The sequence below is a fragment of the Ochotona princeps genome, chromosome 12 (genome assembly GCF_030435755.1).
Source record: "Ochotona princeps isolate mOchPri1 chromosome 12, mOchPri1.hap1, whole genome shotgun sequence".
Classification (NCBI taxonomy): Eukaryota; Metazoa; Chordata; class Mammalia; order Lagomorpha; family Ochotonidae; genus Ochotona; species Ochotona princeps.
The window spans coordinates 48048428-48070312 of record NC_080843.1 but is presented as its reverse complement, the minus strand read 5'-3'; the positions used below and the strand labels follow the sequence as shown (position 1 = coordinate 48070312).

At 41.8% G+C, this 21885-nt stretch overlaps 1 protein-coding gene and 1 long non-coding RNA gene across 3 annotated transcripts in view; one reads left to right on the top strand and one right to left on the bottom strand.

Annotated features, from left to right (window-relative positions):
- ITM2B (integral membrane protein 2B) overlaps positions 1-3272 on the bottom strand; it is a 28488-nt gene extending 25216 nt beyond the window's left edge. The window contains exon 1 of the mRNA XM_004577480.4: positions 2928-3272. Coding sequence (XP_004577537.1) covers positions 2928-3044 — 117 coding nt within the window. The 5' untranslated portion in view covers positions 3045-3272. The remainder of the gene's footprint in view (positions 1-2927) is intronic.
- A 673-nt stretch (positions 3273-3945) lies between these two features.
- LOC131481569 (uncharacterized) lies at positions 3946-21561 on the top strand. Of its 2 annotated transcripts, none has more exons than XR_009246407.1 (3): positions 3946-4091; positions 4629-4710; positions 21222-21561. It is a non-coding gene; the product is annotated as an uncharacterized LOC131481569 (long non-coding RNA). The 2 variants fall into 2 exon arrangements; XR_009246406.1 differs by lacking the exon at positions 21222-21561 and adding an exon at positions 13803-13866.
- Positions 21562-21885: the final 324 nt, after the last annotated feature.

Genomic DNA, 21885 nt, shown 5'->3' with positions numbered 1-21885 from the left:
AACAGGGAAAGGGAGAAGGGGAACAGTTTGGGCAGCGTGAAAAGGTAGCTGTTATTTTTCACAATGAACAATTTCATTCCTGCCAAATATAATTATGTAATGTTGGCATCTTTATGAGAATTTTAAAACTGGAAGAGTCCTTATAGACCATCTGGTTCTCTCATCTTACTGACAAGAAAATAAAAATTTAAACCCAAGATCAAGCAATTATTTGATGACAGAACTGGGACACCCAATCCAGTACATCAAGTATTTTGACAGAGTCACACAAACAACAAACAATTTTCCTAGGTTCAAAGTTATGAACACAAATACAAGTGAATGAGTTGCTGCCTGTAAAATATGCATGTAGTTTCAAATTTATCTTTGATATACAAAACCAAGATCCTACTTTTTGCTCTTTCAATAATCATAAGTTTTGGACCAACCAATATAGATTAAAAAAGAAAAAAAGATTCAGAGAAAAATGCACTAGAGAATAAGCAGAAATGTAGTTGACATAATAGAAATCGCTGATAGGACTGAGAGCCCCAGAAAAACAGAAGGAAAACAGAGCAATGTCACTGCTTCCAGATAATTCTTACTCTATAAAAACAGCAGAAGACAGGAGAAGTGCATAAAAGTACCGGAATGCATGTTATATAAGCCAGCTGACTAGCAGGAACAGAACCCTGGTGATATAAGGCACTAGGATCTGCACTTTAAAAGCGGAATTCAGATGACACCACAGCAGGTGGTCTGTAACAGCACACTTTGAAAAATATGAATGATGGGATGTTGTGGTCTGGGAGAGTTAAAGATATTCACAAATTGTCTCCAGGAGTTCTGAGCCATATAACTAGTTCCACTTGTTCCCCTCCACACCAATCAAGGGAAGGAAAGGCTCCAGGCAAAACTCACTGAGGCTGATTCAGTTCCCAGCCCTGGGAAGGCCAAAGCCGGAGGTGGTTAGCTCACACTCATCCCCAAGGAGGCAGGGAGCAAACGTTATGTAATCGCCGCCCAGGCTCGGAGATGGAGAGATCCCAAGTTCTCTTGGCAATGTCTCTCACCAAGTAGGTTTTTTGCTTTGCTTTTTGACAGACTGTTCATAACACAATTAATGTAGTGAAAAAAAAAAATCCACCACATAAGATTCATCTTTTTCAGCTTAGAGCTGGAAACAAATATTTTTCTATCTACCAATTCATCCATGATGGCTGTGTGGTTACAAAGCAAGGCTCTGGCCCCTGGCCGGCTCAGTCCCAGTGACTTTTCATTACACACGGGAATATGAGAACATAAACAGAAAGCAAAGCTCAAAACCTTCAACTACAGAGCTCACCTTTTACAATTGCTGTGACCATGAAATTTGAATATGGTGAACCTGTGAGACATTCTGAGAATCTGAAAACAGAGTCACCACTTCAGGAATGACAACTGTCAAGACAGCTTTAAAGCAGCTCCGGAAAAGCAATTATGCTTGCCCAGAGTTTCCAACCTCCTTCACCACAGTGGAACAGAGCGAAGCTGTCTGAAGTGACATCATCCAATGCTTTCTCTTCCTTTTTATAAAACATGGGAAGAGTTATATTTGTTTAGAAGATTTTTTAGAATATATAGAGGACCATTGAGAACATATTTGTATACCTGAGGTGGCTGTAATACAGTACTTGACAACCTACCTGAAGCATAGCGAATATATTTAAAGAGCTAAAATAATTTGCTACTAGATCTGCACATTCTAAACATTTTCTTTTAAAGACCAAGACTGTTTGCAGTGGGCTCTAGAAAACAATACCAATCCCAAACCCCAAACCTTTAATCCTTTTAGGGAATCGTTTACTGTTCCCTTTCCGAGGCAAGGCAGTCACTTAAAAACACCAACCCCTGCCTATTCCGCAGGCAAGTCCAGATTAAAAATGCATTAAAAATTTTTTTATAACAATGGTCTACTTTTCAAGAGTAATTTCCATTATACCACTGAAAAGCCCATTCATTATTACTCAAACCTGGCCCACAAGTCCTTACATTTTGAAAAACAAATTTGCATAGGTCCCCAAAGTTTTTCAAACAAGCTAAGCTACCTAACTTCTACGGTTAATTTCTACAGGACTGAATGTCTGTAGCCTAGAGACTATCTGGTAGAAGGAGGGAACTTTCTGAGGTAATTCCACTCCGTTTAAACGAATATTCTTGTAAGCCACTAAAAGTTAACGCAAGAGTGCCTACACGCAGGGCCAAAGGGAAATGTTGTAAAATGAAGGAGAATTTTTATGAGGGACCCGAGGGCAAATTTCTCTGAATTCACTTAGCATTAAAGAGCAGTCACCAAGACAATTTTAAAGCCAAATGTTAGATTTACCCTCCCATCCACCTAATTCCTGACCTTCACTGGGAATACTGCTTTAATTCTGAGATAAACAGCCAGCAGGAAGTCACCCGGTCCCTTCTCGGGACCCCCACGGTGCAAGTCCACCGGCCAGGACCTTAGCGTCGTGGAAAGAAAAAAAAAAAGGAGGTAAAAGAAAATGCTTTTAAAAAACCAAGACCCTCACAGCGGCTGGACCTAGTCCAAGTGCTGCTCGGCTGAAACGAAAGTAGCAAACAACATGGATTTAGGCTTGCAGTGATGTCAGCCATTTTAGGCACATTATTTATACTGGGAAGGGAAGTGGTTTCTTTTTTTGTTGTTTTGTTTTGTTTGGTGGTTGTTTTGCCGTCTCCACCGGGGCTCAGGCGGAGGCGACCAAGCAAGCCCCGGCCACAACGCACGTTCCGGGCTGCACAAACCACAGAGAACGCGGCGCAATCCCCGGGTCCTCCTTCCCCGGGCCTGGCGAGCGCACACGCACTTCCCTCACAAAGGACGAGGAGCGGCGCTCGCTCTCTCCGGAGCCTCTCCCGCCGGGGCCCCGTAACCCCCATTCCCTCCCCTGGACTCGGACCTTGCAGTCCACCGCGACGGCGTCGGGGGGTATGATGAGAGCCTCCTCGCCGCTCTTGGCATCGTCTTTCTTGGCCTCCTTCTGGGCCAGAGCCGAGTTGAACGTCACCTTCACCATGGCGCGGCCTGAGGCGCCCTCGGAGGGGGGCGGCGGCGGCGGCGGTGGCGGGCTGGAGGCACGGGCTACGGGCTCCCGGCTACGGCAACAGCCTCCTCGGCCGGGCTCCGGGCGAGGCTCAGCGGCGGCAAGACGATGCTGTGGGAGCTCGACGGCTGCTGAGGTGGCTACTGCGGCACGGCTCCGGCAGCCCCCAGCTCCGGCGCAAGGGCGGAGACCGCTCGCGCACCAGCCCCGGGCCGGGGGTGGGGCCTCGGGGAGGGGCGGGACCGGCAGGGCCGGGGCGGGGCGAGGCCTTCCTGGGGCCCCGAGGCCGGGCTACCAGAGAGGGAGGCCAGGGACGGGGGTGCTGGCTTGGTTGGGGGCCGGCCCTTCTCTTGGGACTGCTGGCTTTTCTTGTTCCGAACTCGCTTCTGGCCCATTCGCCACTGGACCCAGTGTTGGGGGGTTTCTAATTCGGGCTAAGTTGGCGGGGTTCGCCGCATACGGCGGATTCACCTCAGGGAACACTTTAGGCCGTCTCTTCTCGGACCGCTGCCCCCGCCCCCTGCGCGGGCCTCCTCAGGAACAGGGAGCTTTTGTGCATCCCACAGCTCCCTCTGCTCACTTGGTAGGGATCCGACCCATTGGAGCACGGAAATACTTCACCCTCTCTATCCCTCGAGATCTAACCGTGCCTGCCACGGACCTCACCCAAGTGTGGGCCTCATTCAGGCTTGTTTTTGCCTCGCCTGTCTGCCCGGCTTAATCCCACAGCTTTTCGCAGGAAGACTTCGAGTTTCAAACAAAGCACACTGTTAAAACAACATATTCCACTCCTGTACAGGCTTGGAAAAAAAGAGAGAGAGAAAAAAACCAACCTCATGCACACTGGGCTGACTTGTGATGCAAGGCAAACCAACACTCGGTGAGGAATTCTTTCTCTGCAAAGTGAAAACCCCTTCATTTTTCTTGTGCTGAAGAAGTGTCACCGAAAGCAAGAGCAGATACTGGCCCACATGGCTGTGGGGTTCTGTGACAGGCGACAGATGGCCTCTTGGACAAAGGGTTAGTCTTGTACTCCCCCCCTCCCCACTCTGGCCTGGTTCAGCCACAGTGTGGGTGTGCTCCAGAATGTTCCAACTGTGTCAACTCTGCCCTGGGTCAACCCCAAGAGAAAAGTAGGTTGAGTTTGAGGTTCTCTGGGCTTTGGCTGTGCTTGAGAAAGGAGTTAGGTACCTTGGAGTCTCTGTAGAATGTCAGATCACAAATCTCTAAGAAATAGCCCAGGTTTCCAGAATCTTTCAGAACACTTATTTCAGGAATATCAGGGGCTGAGAGAGAATCCTAGCTCAGAGTTTGTGTTGGATTGGTTATTCTGAAATTCTAGTCAAAGTGTTCAGCAGGGTATGGGAAAGCTGGGGTTCTGGCTCCTTTGAGTTTTAAACAAGCTAGTCATGTGACTTAGAGTAACTTGTTTGGATTCCCTTTGTCTCCTTTCTGCAGGCTTCAACTCTGAGTTGACCCTGTGAACTGACATTTGGTAGTAAAAAAGGAATTCAGTTTCTCAAAGTTAACTGTTGCTTCCCATCTCTCTCTTCCCAGGTTTCCTGGGACATTACAATCCATGCTTAAGGAATCCTGGAAACAAGATGCCATGACAATCCTCATATCCATCTGTCAAAAGGTAAAATTACAAATTGGCTTCAGGATTTTAGCTCTATTTTCAATTTTGTGGTCGAGTATTGTGTGATTCACTTCATTCCAGAGAACAGAAAAGTATCCCAATGAGATCGCAGTGAGCCCAGCAGCAGACAGTGCTTTTAAAGACAGGAAAGAATTAAAGAAAGCAGAACAAAACTGAAAAGTGAAATGATCATTTTAAATTCACTTCTCCTTTTGAGACTAGGACAGAGACAGAACATTAGAAATATAACTGCTTACTATCAAATTACCTTTTCATATGCAAAGATGAGGGCAGAAGGAACTTTATTGTCATGCCAATTGAAACTGGCTTGTTGGGAAATTTGTGTATCATTGTACACCTGGTTTCTCAGAAGGTCAGATAGTTCTGTTTCTGCTTGGTATTGTAGAAGTTTAGCAGGAGTGACTCCATTTTGACTTTTAGTCTGGTCTGTTGGAGCCCCGTGCAGGAGCTTAATCCAAAACATTAACCTCCTGTAATCTTATTTAATGCTTTCTTATTTCTTTCTATGTTACACTGAAATAGTGGGAAATACTCAAAATACCCATTTTTCAGTCAATAGATATAGAGAAAAAAAAATTTTCCCTAAGCAACACTAGTAAAAGATTGGGAAACTGAGGCAAAGAACAAATGAAGTTAACAGATTGAGAAATCCTGCCCTGCTCCAGGAGTTTTGTTTTAAAAGACATATGCATAAAAGACCATTCAGTATTTGTGTACTAGCAACAAACAACAGTTCAAAATCAACTGGCAAACAGTGTGGGAACAGTCTCTGGGTTTGTTGCACCGTTTTTATTCTGGGGTGTCTACAGAACTATGTAGTACACAACGGCACAAGGATAATAAAGAAGCTGGACCAAGACCAAACATAGCAACTTGAGTCCCATGATTTATAAGAGGTTGCTGCTGACCCTGGAAACTAAGAAGCGGGGGAGGAGCAGATTGATGAGTCAACAGAAGAAAGTTAAAAACATAATCATAAGTTACCATGAAGTAGTGAACTTAAAGGGAGTCCTTAGGAGAGCTTTGTTTTCCTTTTTCACGTTGATTTTGAGACAGCCAGAGCCATGGATTTTACTAACTTTGCATGTCTCTGGAATCAAGTTTGTATTTGCACTTAACTGGGAAGGAGGATAAAATAGAATCAAGAAACTAAATGCTAGGCTCTTTGTTCCTTTAGATTTCTGTTTAAGCTTGGACTTTTTCCCCCCTTTTGGTAGGTTCCTTATATTTCCACACCCTCTGTTCTTCCTCAGGAAAGCATTTCCTTCTTGTTGCTGGAATTTCTTAAGGTTTCGCAGGATGAATGGAAAATAGTTTTTTTTTCTTTTGCAAATATCAGGCTGTTGGTGAAACAACATATCTGAATATGCCCTTTGAAATGTTCTCTTGACACCTCCTAGCTTTACGGAACCTGTGGCTTTAACTGGGCATCTGTGCTTTGTCTCAGCTTTCATGAAAGAAAAGTTTCTATTAGGTGAGAGGTGAAGGCTTCTTGTCTCTCTGGAGACACAGCCCTGCCTTTCTGTCTTCATGGCATTGGCTAGCCTTCATTGTTTCTCACTTTCTTGCTGCTAAGTTGATATTTCTCCCCAAATCCCTATCTCAGTGTTAAATACATTTTTCAATTGTTTTCAACTTAATTTAAAATAATTAGCTTTTTATTCCATTAGCTGGCTATTTGATTTTTTTTTTTTAGAGTCTTGTGCTGTACTATCCAAAGCCCTTTGGGAATTGTCTTGACAATAATTTTACTGATTGTGACATTTAGAATTTTTGCTTTGTTTTGTTTGATTATGGAAAGACAGAGTATGCTCCTTACTGAGTGTTTTGCCTTTCTGGTTTCCATCTCTTGGTTTTCCTCCTCAAAAGTGTTGCTTTCTAAGCATATACATGTTTAGAGTATGTTTCTTCATACATGGGGGAAAAAACAGAAAATATTAGAAACATAAACCACAAAAAGTAAAATTGAATGAGTAGATGAGCAACTGACTGGGAGAAAATATTTGTTGGAGACGTAACTGATAAAGGAATTGTAGACAAAATGTTCAAAGAATTCTTTTTTTGTTTTACTAAGTAAAGAGCTGATTCTTTTTTTAAAAAAAGATAAAAAAAACTTACTTTTTATTGGAAAGGCAGATTTACAAAGAGAAGGATAGACAGAAAGTCTCTCTGTCATCACAACTACCCGAGCTTAGCTGATCCGAAGCCAGGAACCAGGAGCTTCTTCTGGGTCTCCCGTATGTGTAGGGTCCCAAGGCTTTGGGCCATCCTCAACTGCTTTCCCAGGCCACAGGCAGGGAGCTGGATGGGAAGTGGAGCAGCTGGAGCATGATCCAGCACCCATATGGGATCCCAGCCCTTGCAAGGCAAGTATTTAGCCACTGAGCCACTGCGCTAGGCCCCTGATTCTTTTCTTTCTTTCTTTTTTTTTTTTTAAGATTTATTTATTCATTTTACTGGAAAAGCAGATCAGATTTTATGGAGAGAAGGAGTAACAGAAAAATATCTTTCATGCACTGATTCACTCTCCAAGTGGCTGCAATGGCCAGAGCTGATCCAAAGCCAGGAGCCAGGAACTTCAGGGTCCCTCACGTAGGTGTGGGGTCCCAAGGCTTTGGGCCATGTTCTACTGCTTTCCCAGGTCATAAAGAAGGAGCTGGATGGAAGTGGAGCAGCCAGCACATGAATCAGTGCTCATGTGGGATCTAGGTGTTTATAGGATGAGGATTTACCTGTCAAGCCATCACACCAGGCCCACAAAGAATTCTCAAAACTTCAGTTTTGGGAAAACAAACTAATACGCTAAAACACAGACAAACCACATCCTACATTGGCACTAACTTAAGCCCTTGCTGCTCCACTTCTGAATCAGCTCCCTATGAATATGCCTGGGGAAGCAGCAGAGGATGGCCCAGTACCTTGGCCCACTGTATCCATGTGAGAGACACCGAAGAAGCTCCTGCAGATGGAAAGTCTCTCTTTTTCTCTCTCTCGCACTTGCTCTTTCTGTGACTCTGCCTTTTTTTTTTTAAAGATTTATTTGTTATTTTTATTCAAAAGGCAGATTTGCAGAGAAAAGGAGAGATAGAGAAGGTCTTCCATCCCTTAGGCAGTACCACAATGATTGCAATGGCCAGAACTGAGCTGGTCCGAGATCTGCAGCCAAGAACCTCTTCCAGGTCTCCCAGGTGGGTATAAAGTTCCAAGGACTTGGGTCATCCTTTGCTGCCTTCCTGGGTCACAAGCAGAGAGCTGAATTGGAAGTAGAATAGTTGGGACACAAACTGACTTCCATATGAGATGCCAGCACCACAGGATATAGGATTAGCCTATTGAGCCATTGTGCCCAACCAAGTCCCAGGGTCTGCCTTTCAAATAGATAAATCTTCTTAAAACAGTTTTTAAGATTTATATAATTTTTTGGAATGTCAAATTTACAGAGAGAAGGAGAAACAGAGAGAAAAATCTTCTGTCCCCTGGTTACTCCCCAAGTAGCCGCAACAGCTAGAGCTGAGCCAGTCCGAAGCCAGGAGCCAGGAGCTTCCTCCTTGTCTCCCATGTGGATGCAGGGTCCCAAGGCTTTGGGCCATCCTCGACTGCTTTCCCAGGCCACAAGCGGGCTGGATGTGAGGTGGAGCAGCTGGGATAAAACTGGTGCCCATATGGAATCCTGGAGAATGCAAGGTGAAAATTTAGCCACTAGGCTGTCACACTGGGCTCACAAATAAATAAATAAATATTAAAACAAAAACAAAAAAGGGCAAACTATCTGAACAAATATACAGGTGCCAAGCAAGCCTCTAAAAATGTGCCTCACATCCTGTTGTCAACTAGTGCCGCAACAAGGAGAAACACCTGCACACCTCTTAGAATGGGCAACTCCCAAACACTAACAACTAATGCTGATGAGGATGTGAGCAACAAGAAGTCTAGCTCATTGCTGGTAACAACGAGGGGCGGTTTCTTATAAGATGAAACATACTCTTATCCTATTCCCATGCAATCTAACAATCATGCTTGTCATTTTTTACTCCAAAAAATTGAGCATTTATGTTCACAAATAAACCTCACATGTACATTTATGGCTGCTTTATTTGTGGTGGCCAAACTTGGAAACAACTAAATATATGTTTTGATAAGTGGATGTATAAATGATAGTGCATAAAGACAAGAAATGAGCCTTCAAGCCATTTATTGGAAGAAATTTCAATGCACTTTACTAAGTAAAAGAAGGAGATCTGAAATGACAATATATTCTGTAAATTCCAACCCTCTGACATTTTGGAAAAGGCAACTGTGTGGAGACAATTAGATCAATGATTGTCACTGATTGGTGAAAAATCCATGGTTGGTAGGAAGGAAGCAAGGAGGAGTAAGAATGGCACAGAGGAGGATATTTAGGGCAGTAAATCTGTTCTGTATGGTACTGCAAAAGGCAAATGCATGTTTATCAAAACCCACAGAATGTACAGCATCAAGAGTGAACTCTGGGCCCGGCAGCGTGGCCTAGCGGCTAAAGTCCTCGCCTTGAACTCCCCGGGATCCCATATGGGCGCCGGTTCTAATCCCGGCAGCTCCACCTCCCATCCAGCTCCCTGCTTGTGGCCTGGAAAGGCAGTTGAGGACGGCCCAATGCATTGGGACCCTGCAACCGCGTGGGAGACCTGGAAGAGGTTCCTGGTTCCTGGCATCGGATCGGCGTGCACCGGCCTGTTGCGGCTCACTTGGGGAGTGAATCATCGGACGGAAGATCTTCCTCTCTGTCTCTCCTCCTCTCTGTATCTGACTTTGTAATAAAAATGAATCTTTAAAAAAAAAAAAAAGAGTGAACTCTGGGGCTAGTGTTATGGTACAACTCATTAACTACCACTTGATACACCAATGTCTCTTCTCAGAGTGCCAGTTCAAGTCCCAGCTATTCAGTTCTGATCTTGCTTCCTGCTAATGCACCTGGAAAAGTATCAGATAATGGGCCATATATTTCAACCCTTGCCACCCATGTGGGGAATCAGAATGGATGTCTTGGATCCTGGCTTTCTCCTGGCCCCACTTTGGTTGTTGGAATTAACTGGGGAGTTGAAGCAGTGGATGGAAAGTCTGCCACCCATACCATACCCACATCTTGGAGTATCTCTCCTCTAGCTGTCATTCTGGCTTTCAAATAAATCTTTTTTTTTTTTGATCCTTAAAAAAGAAGAGTGAACCCTAATACAAACTACAGACATTGGGTAACAATGGTGTGTCAGTGTAGTTTCATTGGTTGTAACTGGTAAGCCTGTGTGGTGGGAGGTATTGATAACAGGGGAGACTATATGTGTGAAGACAGCAAACTGTTGGACTATGAAAACTGTTGGACTATCTTGCTCAATTTTGCTGTGACCCTGAAAGTGCTCTAAAAAGATGTTTTTTAGAGAAAAAGAGAAGGGAAAGGCACAAAGTCTGGAAAGCCAATGAGCACAATCACTCAGAAGATCCAGGCCATAGTTTTCCAGAAACCTCATCATGCTTCTTATTTTCATTGTCAATATAATTTTCCATTGTTATATATGGGGTATTTGTTCCAGGAACCCCTTTGTGAATATCAAACTCCATGAATGCTCAAATTCCTTGTATCGTATTATGTGATATATTTACGTATAACCTATCATGTATCCTCCCAATTGCTTTAAATCATCTCTAGATTATTTGTTGTACCTAATGCAATGTAAATCTGATGTGAAGAGTCATTGTACTGTATTGTGAAGGGAGTAATGAAAAGAGAAAAAGTCTGTAGATATTAAGTATAAACGCAATTTGTTTCCTCAAACATTTTCCAACAACCCTCTTTTGAACCTGCAGTTGCAGAACCCAAACATATGGAGGACCAATTATATTCTGCCAGTAAACCAACTGTTCATAATATGCTGTTGGAATGTAGAGTGAATGAAGTGACTGGATAAGGTTTTATGAGAAAGAAAGAATTTTAGTTGGAGCAAAGCATTTGGCCAAAGGCAAAAGAAGAAGGAAAAGAGGACCCGGAACAATGATTAAGTGGCGAAAGTTCTCGCCTTGCAAATTGCCAGGATCCCATATGGGTGCCAGTTTTTATCCCAGCTGCTCCACTTCCCTTCTAGTTCCCTGCTTGTGGCCTGGGAAAGCAGTAGAGGATGATCCAAAGCCTTGGGACCTGCACCTACATGGGAGACAAGGAGGAAGCTCTTGGAAAGTGAGCCAGTGAATGGAAGATCTTTCACTCTGACTCTCTCTGTCTGTAAATCTCCTTTTCCAATAAAAATAAATAAATCCTTAAATAAATAAATAAAAGAAGGAAAAAAGCAAGTGAAGGAAAGAAATTAGGAAGAGCACCAAGCCCAGGAGAGGGAATTGAGGCAGGAACAGGGGGCATGTGTTGAATAATGATAGGAAACACAGTTGGGTAGGGACTGGAGCCAAAAGCTCATATCGTGTTAGAGTTAGTAGGATGGGCTTTACCCTCAGAGGGATTGCTGAAAGATTCTACAAACATCAGTTTATGAAAAGAGGGTGGGGGAAGTGCGGTGGAGGGTTTGCTCTGTAAAGAATGAGCTAGTGTTTTGGATGAGTGAGAAAGGAAGAAGTACCAGAGGCAAAAAGAAATTCAAGCAGCTTGTCTCTGTCTCTTTCTCTTAAATGAAAATGAAATGATATGTTTTTAATGTCCTTTTATTGTGTGACAAGAAAGAATACCATATAAATTCAGTATTATCCATAGCAATATGCAATATGAGTAAAGAAACAATATATTGTGGTTATAAATGAAATGTGGTAGAAGAAAGGGCTCAGGACTGGTGGAACATTTGGACAAATCTGTCCTACTGCCTCTGAACCTTACCAGGGGTCACTCTACTTCATTCAGGAAAATTTTAAACTTCTGCATAAATGGCATTATGTATAGATGTTGTCATAAGCATTGTTTCAGTAACACATCCTTACACAAAATGTGTGTGTAGGTGAGTGGCTGTGTAATCTAAACCACCCCCCAACCACCTGCCGCCATGGTCCTGTGCTACTTGGGGATATCACACTACACTCACCTTAAATCCCCGGTATGCTTTTACTACTGTGTTCTGTTCAACTAGTGTCAAATTTTCCTTCCTTCTGCCTCTATCAAAATCATCATCCCAATTAATACAAAAAACAAGTAGCAAATTTTGTTATAACAATAAATGAGAATAAAAAGTTGGTAGTAAATGTCTTCCAGTGTATTTCTTCATTAAATTTTCAGAGAAAGCTTGTGTGTGTGTGTGTGTGTGTGTGTGTACCGCAATTTCCTATACTTGAGATACACAGGGTTTTCAAAAAAGTACATGGAAAATATGGGGTATAAAAACTATGCCTGGATTTCAATACCTTTTTGTAACAAAATAAATTTATTTTTAAAAAAGATTTCTTTGAAGCACAGAGTTACGGAGAGAAAGAGGAAAAGACAGAGATCTTCTTTACATTGGCTCACTCCCCAAATGGTTGCGATAGTTGGGACTGGGCCAGTCAAAAACCAGGATCCTGGAGCTCCTGCAGAGATCCAAGCATTTAGGCTGTACTTCATTGCTTTCTCAAGCACATTAGCAGGGAGCTGGACTGGAAGTGGAGCAGCTGGGACTCACTGAAACTGGGGTCCATGTGAGATGCCAACACAGCAAATAGCAGTTTAACGCATTATGCCACAATACTGGCCCCAAGCTTACCTTTTAATTCTATTTTCCCATTTATATTTTGAAGTCTCCTTATGAATAGTAGGACATATATGAGATACCTGAAGGCAGATACGTTGAACTTTAGGTTTTAGAGATGTGTTAATTACTATAGGATCTAACTTAAAGTCCCCAAGTAAGCTCTGAATATTTTGTCCTTTCTCCATTGTTTACTCTTTCCCCATAGGTGAGTCAAATCACTGGTGAGTTTCAGTGACTTATTTAACATTCTACCAATTTCGTGGAAAATAAAAAAAAGAAAATGATCTCAGTTAACACCAACTCTGAAAATAAAGTGTTGCAGTTTTTGTAAGTGGAGCATATGACAACATATATTATTTCCTGGAAATATTTTTGTAAATCTAATTGCTTTATCTAGCACTTTTATGAGAATAACTGAGAGTCTAACCATGGTTTGATTTACTACATTCCTTAATATTTGTGTATAATATTTTGTGTCTATATTAATCATATCTGAGGTATATGTGCAATGTAGTTATATATTAAATTAGAGGAGAAAGACATACCAGGGAAGAAATAAAAAATAAACTTGGCTTTCTTGGGAAACTCAGATTTCTGAAAACCATAAATTTGAAACCTTATGTTCCCAGATTTAATAGCCAGAGGACTTTGCCTTAGGTTCAAACAATGTTCTTACTAATAGAATCAAAGTTCTGGAAAACAACTTCAAGAAGTCTCTGATAGTTTTTTTTTTCCTGCCCAGTCCAAAAATGAGTTACAATTAAATATAATGAGAAGGCCATGCTTATTGAGACAGACTTCATTTTTTTAAAAGCCACAACCAAATTACTTCTTCTTATGATCATTTTAAAAAACTATTCAAAAATCAAAGAAAAATTTGAGCTATTATGATCTCCTACAGAAATGTGGCTAATGGCAGCTATAGGTGGGCAAGCACTGAAGTGATCTTTCCAGCTTGGAACCCCAAGACACATTGCATCTGGCAATAGTTATTAAGCACGGGAAACACTCATAAAGCAGCGTAATTAATGGGATGAAAACAGTAAAGGCTTTATTACACACTTAGTTTTCATAGCTCCTGGGTGGTAGTCCAACCCCAGCCATTGATACTGTGGAGAAAGCTGTTTCCTATTAACTCAGCATCATTTCCTACATCAGCATGACAGTGTCTGCCTCGCTAAAACTGCCCCCCATGTTCCAGGCCCTTAGCACACAGATCTGGGAAAGGCCTCACAATAAGTTATTGGCAAATGAACCCTGAGTAACTCCTGGCACAGCGCAACTGTGTCATCCAAAGCAGCTGAAATCTGTGTGTCTCAGATTTACTGTAACCTGCAAGACCTTGGGACTGGTGAAACACACTGTGTTTTTTTTCCCTAGGTTCTGTGTCACTAGATTCTCTTTGGAAAGTCTTACAGATTTGCTATGATGCCAAAGAGGAAACACTAAAGATATTTCATTGGCTATCATTATCCATAGACTGCATGATACGGGTTCCACACGCGTGGATGTAACCAACCTTGAATCTAAAATATTTAGAAAAAAATATTGCATCTGTACTGTAGGACTATTTTTCTTTTATTTCATAAGCAATACAGGCAAGCATTTTACTAAACAGGAAAAATAATCTGGAGTTGATTTAAACTTTGCTGGAGAGTATGCATAGATACCTGCAAGCACTATGCATTGCATGGGAGATTTAAACATCTGCTCATTTTGGTATCTGTGGATGTATGTGTGTCTTGGAACCAATCCCCTATGGATACCAAAGGGTGACTAAATCTCTTTAGTGAGGTAACAGCTGTAAAGCAGATTGAGAGACTGCAACCCAAAAAGCCTCACGTAGAGTGCCAAAAAAGAATGGTGCTGGATGACCCATGCCAGGGACCGAAAAGAAAAATAAAAACAAACCCTGAAACAGGTTACTTCCCACAATGACTTCAGATGCAAAGGGAATAATTTTGTTCCCTAAATATGCCTGTGTTCTGGGCCAGTTTAATTAATCTACAAAAAGAGCACGAGCAATGCAATAAGTCCCATCAGACCAAGAGGAATTCACTTGGAGTTTTACCTTTAGCTAGGCATATTCAATTTCCTTGCATTTTGAATCACTAAGTAACAGAGAAGATGTGAATTCAAGACTAAATTGTGCTTTGAGCCAGGAAGCATCCAGAGAGACTGTTCTGTATAATCTTTCTCCTAGGGAGAATGGTTTGATTTATTAAAATTCAAAAGAACAGAAGTACAAACATTTATGTTAAAAGCTTATTTTAAAAATTTTAAAAATCTCCCTTAAAGGATATTTTACACCGTTAAAGTAAGATCAATGTCGGGATATATCTTTCGAAAGCCAAGAGAAATATACTGAAGTTTCTCCATAGGCTATTCTTGAGTTTGGTTCATCATACTGCATTAAAGGCTACCGATTCAATCTTAGAGAAGCTATATGACCGAAACCGGAAACAGTGTGTTTGACTGCCATTTGCTTTAAGAGACCACACAGAGGGCCTGGTGCAGTAGCCTAGCAACTGAAGTCCTCACCTTGCATGAACCAGGATCCCATTTGGTCACCGGTTCTAATCCCGGCAGCCCACTTCCCATCCAGCTCCTGCTTGTGGCCTGGGAAGGCAGTCGAGGACAGCCCAATGCCTTGGCACCCTGCACCCTTGTGAGAGACCCGGAAAAGGCTCCTGGCTCTTGGCTTCAGATCAGCACAGTTCTGGCTGTTGCGGCTACTTGGAGAATGAATCATCAGACGGAAGACCTTAAAAAAAAAAAAAAAAAAAAAGACCACACAGAGTGGGGAGAAATATTATAAAAGAAAACCTCATCAGATGCTGAAAGACACACAAAGAAAGTGGTCTTCCTTTGGTTTTTACTGATGAAAACAGCAAAGGAATAAAAACAGAACCCTCTTCCTCTTTCCAAGAGCTCAAGTCAGGACCAACTGTTAGGCACAGCAAGTTTAAAGGAGTAAAGGCAGTAAGAATTTCCTGAAAAAAATATAATTGCACAGGACTGCAAATAAATCTGTATTTAACAGGGGAAAACAAAACAAAACTACTGGTTCAAGAAATACTCTTGGACTGAGGAAATCTCCCGAATTGTTCTAGTCTCATTAAAGCCGCCGCAGTCCCCAGAGGGAGGATAGGCCCTCAGTGTGATTGTACACTGTTAGGAAGAGGAGCATCTGTTCCACTCAGCTTCACCCTGCCTTGTCTTTCAGTACTGTGGGTCCAGCTATGGATACAGTATGCCGCTTCCAATGCACTTCAACCAGTTTTTCTTTCTTTCCTTCCTTATTTCCTTTCTCCCCCTGCTTCCCTCCTCTTCTCCCTCCTTTCCTTTTGCCTTCCTTTTCCTTCCCTTTCCTTCTCCCTCTATCAATCATTAACACTTGATGCTCATTTCTCTCTGAAAGTGAACCAATTCCAATTGGCAAGGAGAAAGATGATATTTTGGCGGCATAGCCAAACAGTGCATTATAGTCATTAACAAGACCTGCCATGACTGTCATTCTGAGACACCAGTCAGCTTCATGAAGCAAGGAGTGTGCACAGAAGAGAAACCGCATATGTCTACTGCAGGCAAGGAAATTTGACTGGATGTTTTAAAAACTTTTTGCCACCTTACTTTATAAAAGCCACCTGTGTCATAATGGAGTGCAAGAGGTCCCTGGGTAATGGCCAGTAGGTGGGTGGTTGTAGGAGACTGTGCAATGCTAAACTAATAGAGGAAGAAAGAAATGGAGCAGAGAGGACATGGGGTCTCAGAAGCAGAAGAAAGGACACATATTATTAAGAACAAGACGTTCTGTGAGGCAGGAATTTGGACTAATAATTCCTGTTGGCTAGTGGACTGCACCCAAAAAGCAAAGAAAATAAACCAGCTCACTTGGTTGAAGACAGATTTCTAAGATTTTTTTTAATAGTGTTCCCAAAGAAAATCGATATCACAAAAGCTCTGGTAGCCAGGATTAAATGGCATTTCAGACAACTAAGGGGTGAAGTCAAGAGGAGCGTGTGTGGTCATGCAATTGTGAGCACGCAAGATGGTGAAGAATGATAGCCTAATGGAAGTGGAGTCCAAGTCTGTTGTCCCTGAGCCCAGCAGACAAAGTTGTTTCTAACATGACAGTGCTCTCAATCAGGGAACTTTCCCCGTGGCCCTGACACCCAGCTGAAATGTGTTATTTAGAGCTAGCTCCCTCTGGAAGGAACCAGAGGAAAGACAAAAAGGGGAGAGGAAGTCAAAAGAGTGTTTTTAGTCTCACATATCCTGTGCTTTTTCTCAGCTACTGTTTTGAAAGATAAACATTACATTTGTGGTTGAGCTTTTTTCCCAGGTTGAGGAAAACAAAACAATATGGTCATGAAGAGACCTGAGATAGAGTTTACGACCTTGGAAATGCAGGCTGAATTCCTGGTTTTCAAAACCAAAGAAAGAAAGAAATCATCAAAAAAAAAAAGAGAGAAAAGAAAGAAAGAAGAAAGGAAGGAAGGAAGGATGAAAGAAAAGAAAAGAAGAAAGAAAAGAAAAGGAAAAAGAAAAGAAAAGAAAAGAAAAGAAGAGGTTGAGAAACAGGGAAGCCTTTGCAGGATCTGCAGCCCTCAGCCCGCCCTCAGCCCTCAGCTGTTCTAAAATAATCTAAACACAGAGCAGCCAGTGGGAAGCTCAGCAAGTGAAGAAATGGCATGCCTTGCCTGGTTAGCCGCACGCCTTTTTAAAAAAAAAAAAAAAAAGATTTACTTATTTTTTAACATGGAAGGCAGAGTTACAGAAAAAGAAGAAGAGACAGACAGAGCTCTTCCATCCCCTGGTTCACTTCCCAGATGGCCACAACAGCTGGAAATGGGCTGGTCCAATTAGGAGCTAGGAGCTTCCTCTGTATCTCCCACACGGGTTCAGAGGACCAAGAATTTAAGCCATCCTTCACTGCTTTTCCAGGCCATTAGTAGGGAGCTGGAACAAAAGTGGAGCTGTCAGAACCTGAACTAACACCCATATCTGTTATTGGTGCCACAAGCAAAAGCATAGCCTCAGTGTGTGCCAGCCCCAATTTTCTTTCTCTCTCTCTTTTAAGATTTACTTATTTGAAAAGCAGAGTTAGAGAGCAACAAAGAGATCATCAAATCAAATATTCTTTAAATATCTGCAACTGTGGGGTCTGGAGCAGGCCAGAGCGAGGAGTCAGGAACTCCATGTAGGCCTTTCCTGTGTGTGCGGGGGCCGAAGCACTTGGGCCGTCTTCCACTGCTCTCCCAGGTACAATAGCAGGCAGTTGGAGCAGAAGTGGAGAGCTCATATAGGATGCCAGGCAGGTACTTAATGTACTGTGTCACAACACCTGCCCTGCCATATTCCACTACATTTCATTCAATGGCTACTTAAAGACAGATTATTTTATTCAACTGGAGTTTTTTTTTTAAACTAGAGTATTTCCATTTTCTTTTTTTTTTAAGATTTATTTATTTATCTTGGAAAGGCAGATATAGAGAGGACATACAGAGAGAAACATTTTCTGTCAGTTGATCCACTTCCCAAGTGGCAGCAATGGCCAGAGCACAGCTGAGCCAATCTAAAGCCAGGAGCCAGGAGCTTCTTCTGGGTTTCCCACATGGGTGCAGAGTTCCAAGGCTTTGGGCATGCTTGACTGCTTTCCCAGGCCACAAGCAGGGAGCTGGATGGGAAGTAGAGCAACCAGGATTAGAACCAGCGACCATATGAGATCCTGGCACATGCAAGGTGAGGATTTTAACCACTAGATTACCTGTGCTAGACCTGTTTTCTTCTTCTTCCTCTTCTTCTTCTTCTTTTTTTTTTTTTAATAAATCTGTTAGGCCTGGCGCAATAGCCTATGGTTAAAGTCCTCGCCTTGCTTGTGTCGGTATCTCATATGGGCACCAGTACTAACCCCGACTGCTCCATTTTCTTTCCAGCTCCCTGTTTGTGGCCTGGGAAAGCAGTCAAGAATGCCCAAAGCCTTGAGACCCTGAATGCATGTGGGAGACCCTAAAGAAGTTCCTGGCTCCTGGCTTTGGATTGGCTCAGCTCTGGCTGTTGTGGCCACTGGGGAGTGAACCAGCAGATGGAAGATCTTTCTCTGTCTCTCTTTCTCTCTGTATATCTGACTTTCCAATAAAAATAAATAAATCTTTCAAAATAAAGAAATAAATTTGTTTATTTGAAAGGTGGAGTTACCATCCTGGCATAACAGCCTAGTGCCTAAAATCCTTGCCTTGCAAGCACAAGGATACTGTATAGGCACCGGTTCATGTCTTGGATGCTCCACTTCCCATCCAGCTGCCTGCTTGTGGCCTGGGAAAGCAATGGAGGATGACCCAAAACATTGGGACCCTGCACCTGCATGGAAGATCTGGAAAAAGCTCCTGGCTCCTGGTTCCTGGCTTTGGATTGGCTCAGCAATAGCCATCGCAGTCAATTGGGGAGTGAATCAGCAGACAGAATATTTCCCTTCTGGATCTCCTTCTCTCTGTATATCTTATTTTCAAATATCTTTACTTTCCACGTGGGGGACCCAGAAAGAAGTTCCTGGCTCCTGGCTTCGGATCAGCGTAGCACCGGCCATTGCACTCACTTGGGGAGTGAATCATTGGACGGAAGATCTTCCTCTCTGTCTCTCCTCCTCTGTATATCCGCCTTTCCAATAAAAATAAATAAATCTTAAAAAAAGAAAAGAACACTTGTAATTGACATTTTGGGCTCACTGGATAATCCAGTATGATCTCCCAATTTCAAGGTTCTTAGCTGAATCAATCTGCAAAAAACCCTTCTCCCATATAAGGTAATGTTTATAGGTTCTTGGGATTAGAACCTGTTATTTTAAAGACTATTATTCAGCCTACTGTAGAAATACATTCTATTCTGTCTTGCACACAATACCCACCCTATTCTAAGAGTCATCGCTGGGCTGCTTGGAGAACTCTAATTAACTAATAAGCACTTACTAAGCACCTGCTCTATGCTGAGTGTTTGGCAAATTGCGGTAGCAAAACAAGAGGAGCACAAAAAACACAACCTGTGCCTTGTAGTAAAAGACAAATATGATTGGAAGAAAAGATTCACACACAAGTGACACAAACACTGCAAGACAAAGGTTAGTCAAACTTTTCTTAGATTATAAATGCTGCAGATGTTCAAAGAAAGTTTTCATTTAAAAAGCACAGAAAATACGAGCCATTTCAAGCCTGCAATTTTTTTAGAGATAATCTTTTTTTCTTTTTAACTATTTGGGAAATTACTTATAATACCTACAGACATTATTTAAAAAAAAAAAAGAGGTAATAAAACAACCTTTGAGGCATTGCTGTCTTTTGTAAACACTTGGTGGTACTGCATGTGGAGCCACTGCCTACAACACCAACATCCTGTATGGGCACCAATTCATGTCCTGGCTGCCTCACTTCTAACCCAGCTCACTGCTAATGGCCTGGGAAAAGCAAAGATGGATCAAGTGTTTGGGTCCCTGTCACCCACATAGGAGACCCGGATGAACTCCCGGCATTGGCCTGCCAAAATGCTAGCATTGCAGCCATCTGGGAAAGTGAACCATTAAATGTTGCTCTGTCTCTCTTTGTATATTACTCTTTCAAAATAAATAGATCTTCTAAAAAAATCCCAACCAAAAGCAGTATTTTTTATATGCAACATATCCCCTTCATTACTAATCATAGCCAGATGTTGGTGATATTTCTTTTTTCTTTCTGACACTAATTTTTAATCATTTTAAAAAATTTTAATGAATACATAATACTTGAACATTTTCATGGAGTACAGTGTAATATTTTGGCATGTAGAGCAACATAAATTGATTAAACCAGGAAATTTGCCTTTCCATTTTCTGTATCTTTTCCTTTGTGTTTTTCCTGGCAGGATGAGGCTTCCCAGCTGTGAGCTGGCTGTGTCGATGCAGGGGTAGGCTGGCTGGTGTGTGTGTTGTCCTCCTCCTCATTGTCCTATGGAGTTCTGCCATGTGCATTCTCCCCTGGAAGTTTCTCTCAGTCAGTGCAATAGGAACGTGGCCTTTGTTTTTCTGATACTTTTCTGTGGCTCAAGTCTGGGTGGCTTCTCACTGTTTAGCCATTTTGAATCTCCCCCACCTAGATATTCCTTAATGAAGTACAAACTGGTTTGGTAAAAGATGAATTTCCTTAGAAATGTAAATTTCAGGGACTCAAAGACCTTTTTGCTATTCTAAGAACAGACATAAAATGTGCATAACTAGCAGTAACTTTTTGTACTTTTCTAGGCTAAATGTTTTTATTACCAACAATGGTTATCAAAACAAGAAGTAATAGGGTTATTAAAGGTTATCTGAGTTTCAACATGTTGGTCCCAAAATAAAATAAAAATACATGAAAGAACAAAAGGCAGACTTATTGCTATGGCATCAGGTAAAACAGATTCAGAATTAAAACGTAACAAGTGAGAAACAAGATCATTATATGATGGTAAAAACTATATGAAGTAAAATATTAATAACAATAAATCTGCATGCCCCCAAGAAATAGAACAAACAATGCCCCAAAACAAAAGCTCTTGTACAGGAAGAGATAAGTAAAAATATGTTTGTAACTGAAGACTTTTAAGTTATGCTATCAAAATAGCTATATATAGCTAAACAATTAGAGTTAACAGAGATGGAAAAATATTTTCTTCATGTGAAGTAAAATCTTTGAAGATACACTATCAACACAAAATACCTTACATGTCACTTTGTTTACCATTATAAAGTGGAATTAAAATTTTTTACTTTTTTGTTTTCACTTCCTTTGAAAGGAGGAGAAACAGAGATAAAGAATGAACTTCCATTTCACTGACTCACTCTTCAAGTACCTGCATGAACTAGGGTAAGGCCAGACAGAAGTCAGAAGCCTGGAATTCAGTTCATATCTCCCACATAGTAAGGACCAAAGTATTCAAGCCATTACTTATCACCTTTTAGGGTACACATTAGCAGGAAGCTGGATCAGTAGAGGAGCTTCTACTCAATCCAGGCAATTGAACAGGGAATGTGTGTGTCTCAAGCAATGAACCATTATGCCAAACAACTGCCCCCCACAGATGTAGAACTTTAAAGTAATCAACCACCTGGAAAGCATAGCACACTCTCTTAAGTAACAACACCTGGGTCAAAGAAAAAATCAGAACTACTAACTAAAAAAGATAGATAGTGCCAGAAACAAATTGGATGTATTCCAAAGCATTCTGGAAGTATTGTATTGATGTTCCAATGGCTGTCCCACTCTTGTCACAGGCAGGGATTGTATCTGAATTGGGCCGGTACCCAGTATTTACCAGTGATTTTAAGTTTGTGAAAATAAGCTTTCTCACTTTTATGAGAAAATATAACAAGAAGATGGCCTCATTTTTTCCTTTTGGTTTTGCCATATTTGGATATGAGACTAGGGGTAACTTAAGTACTTAGCTACCAATATTTATA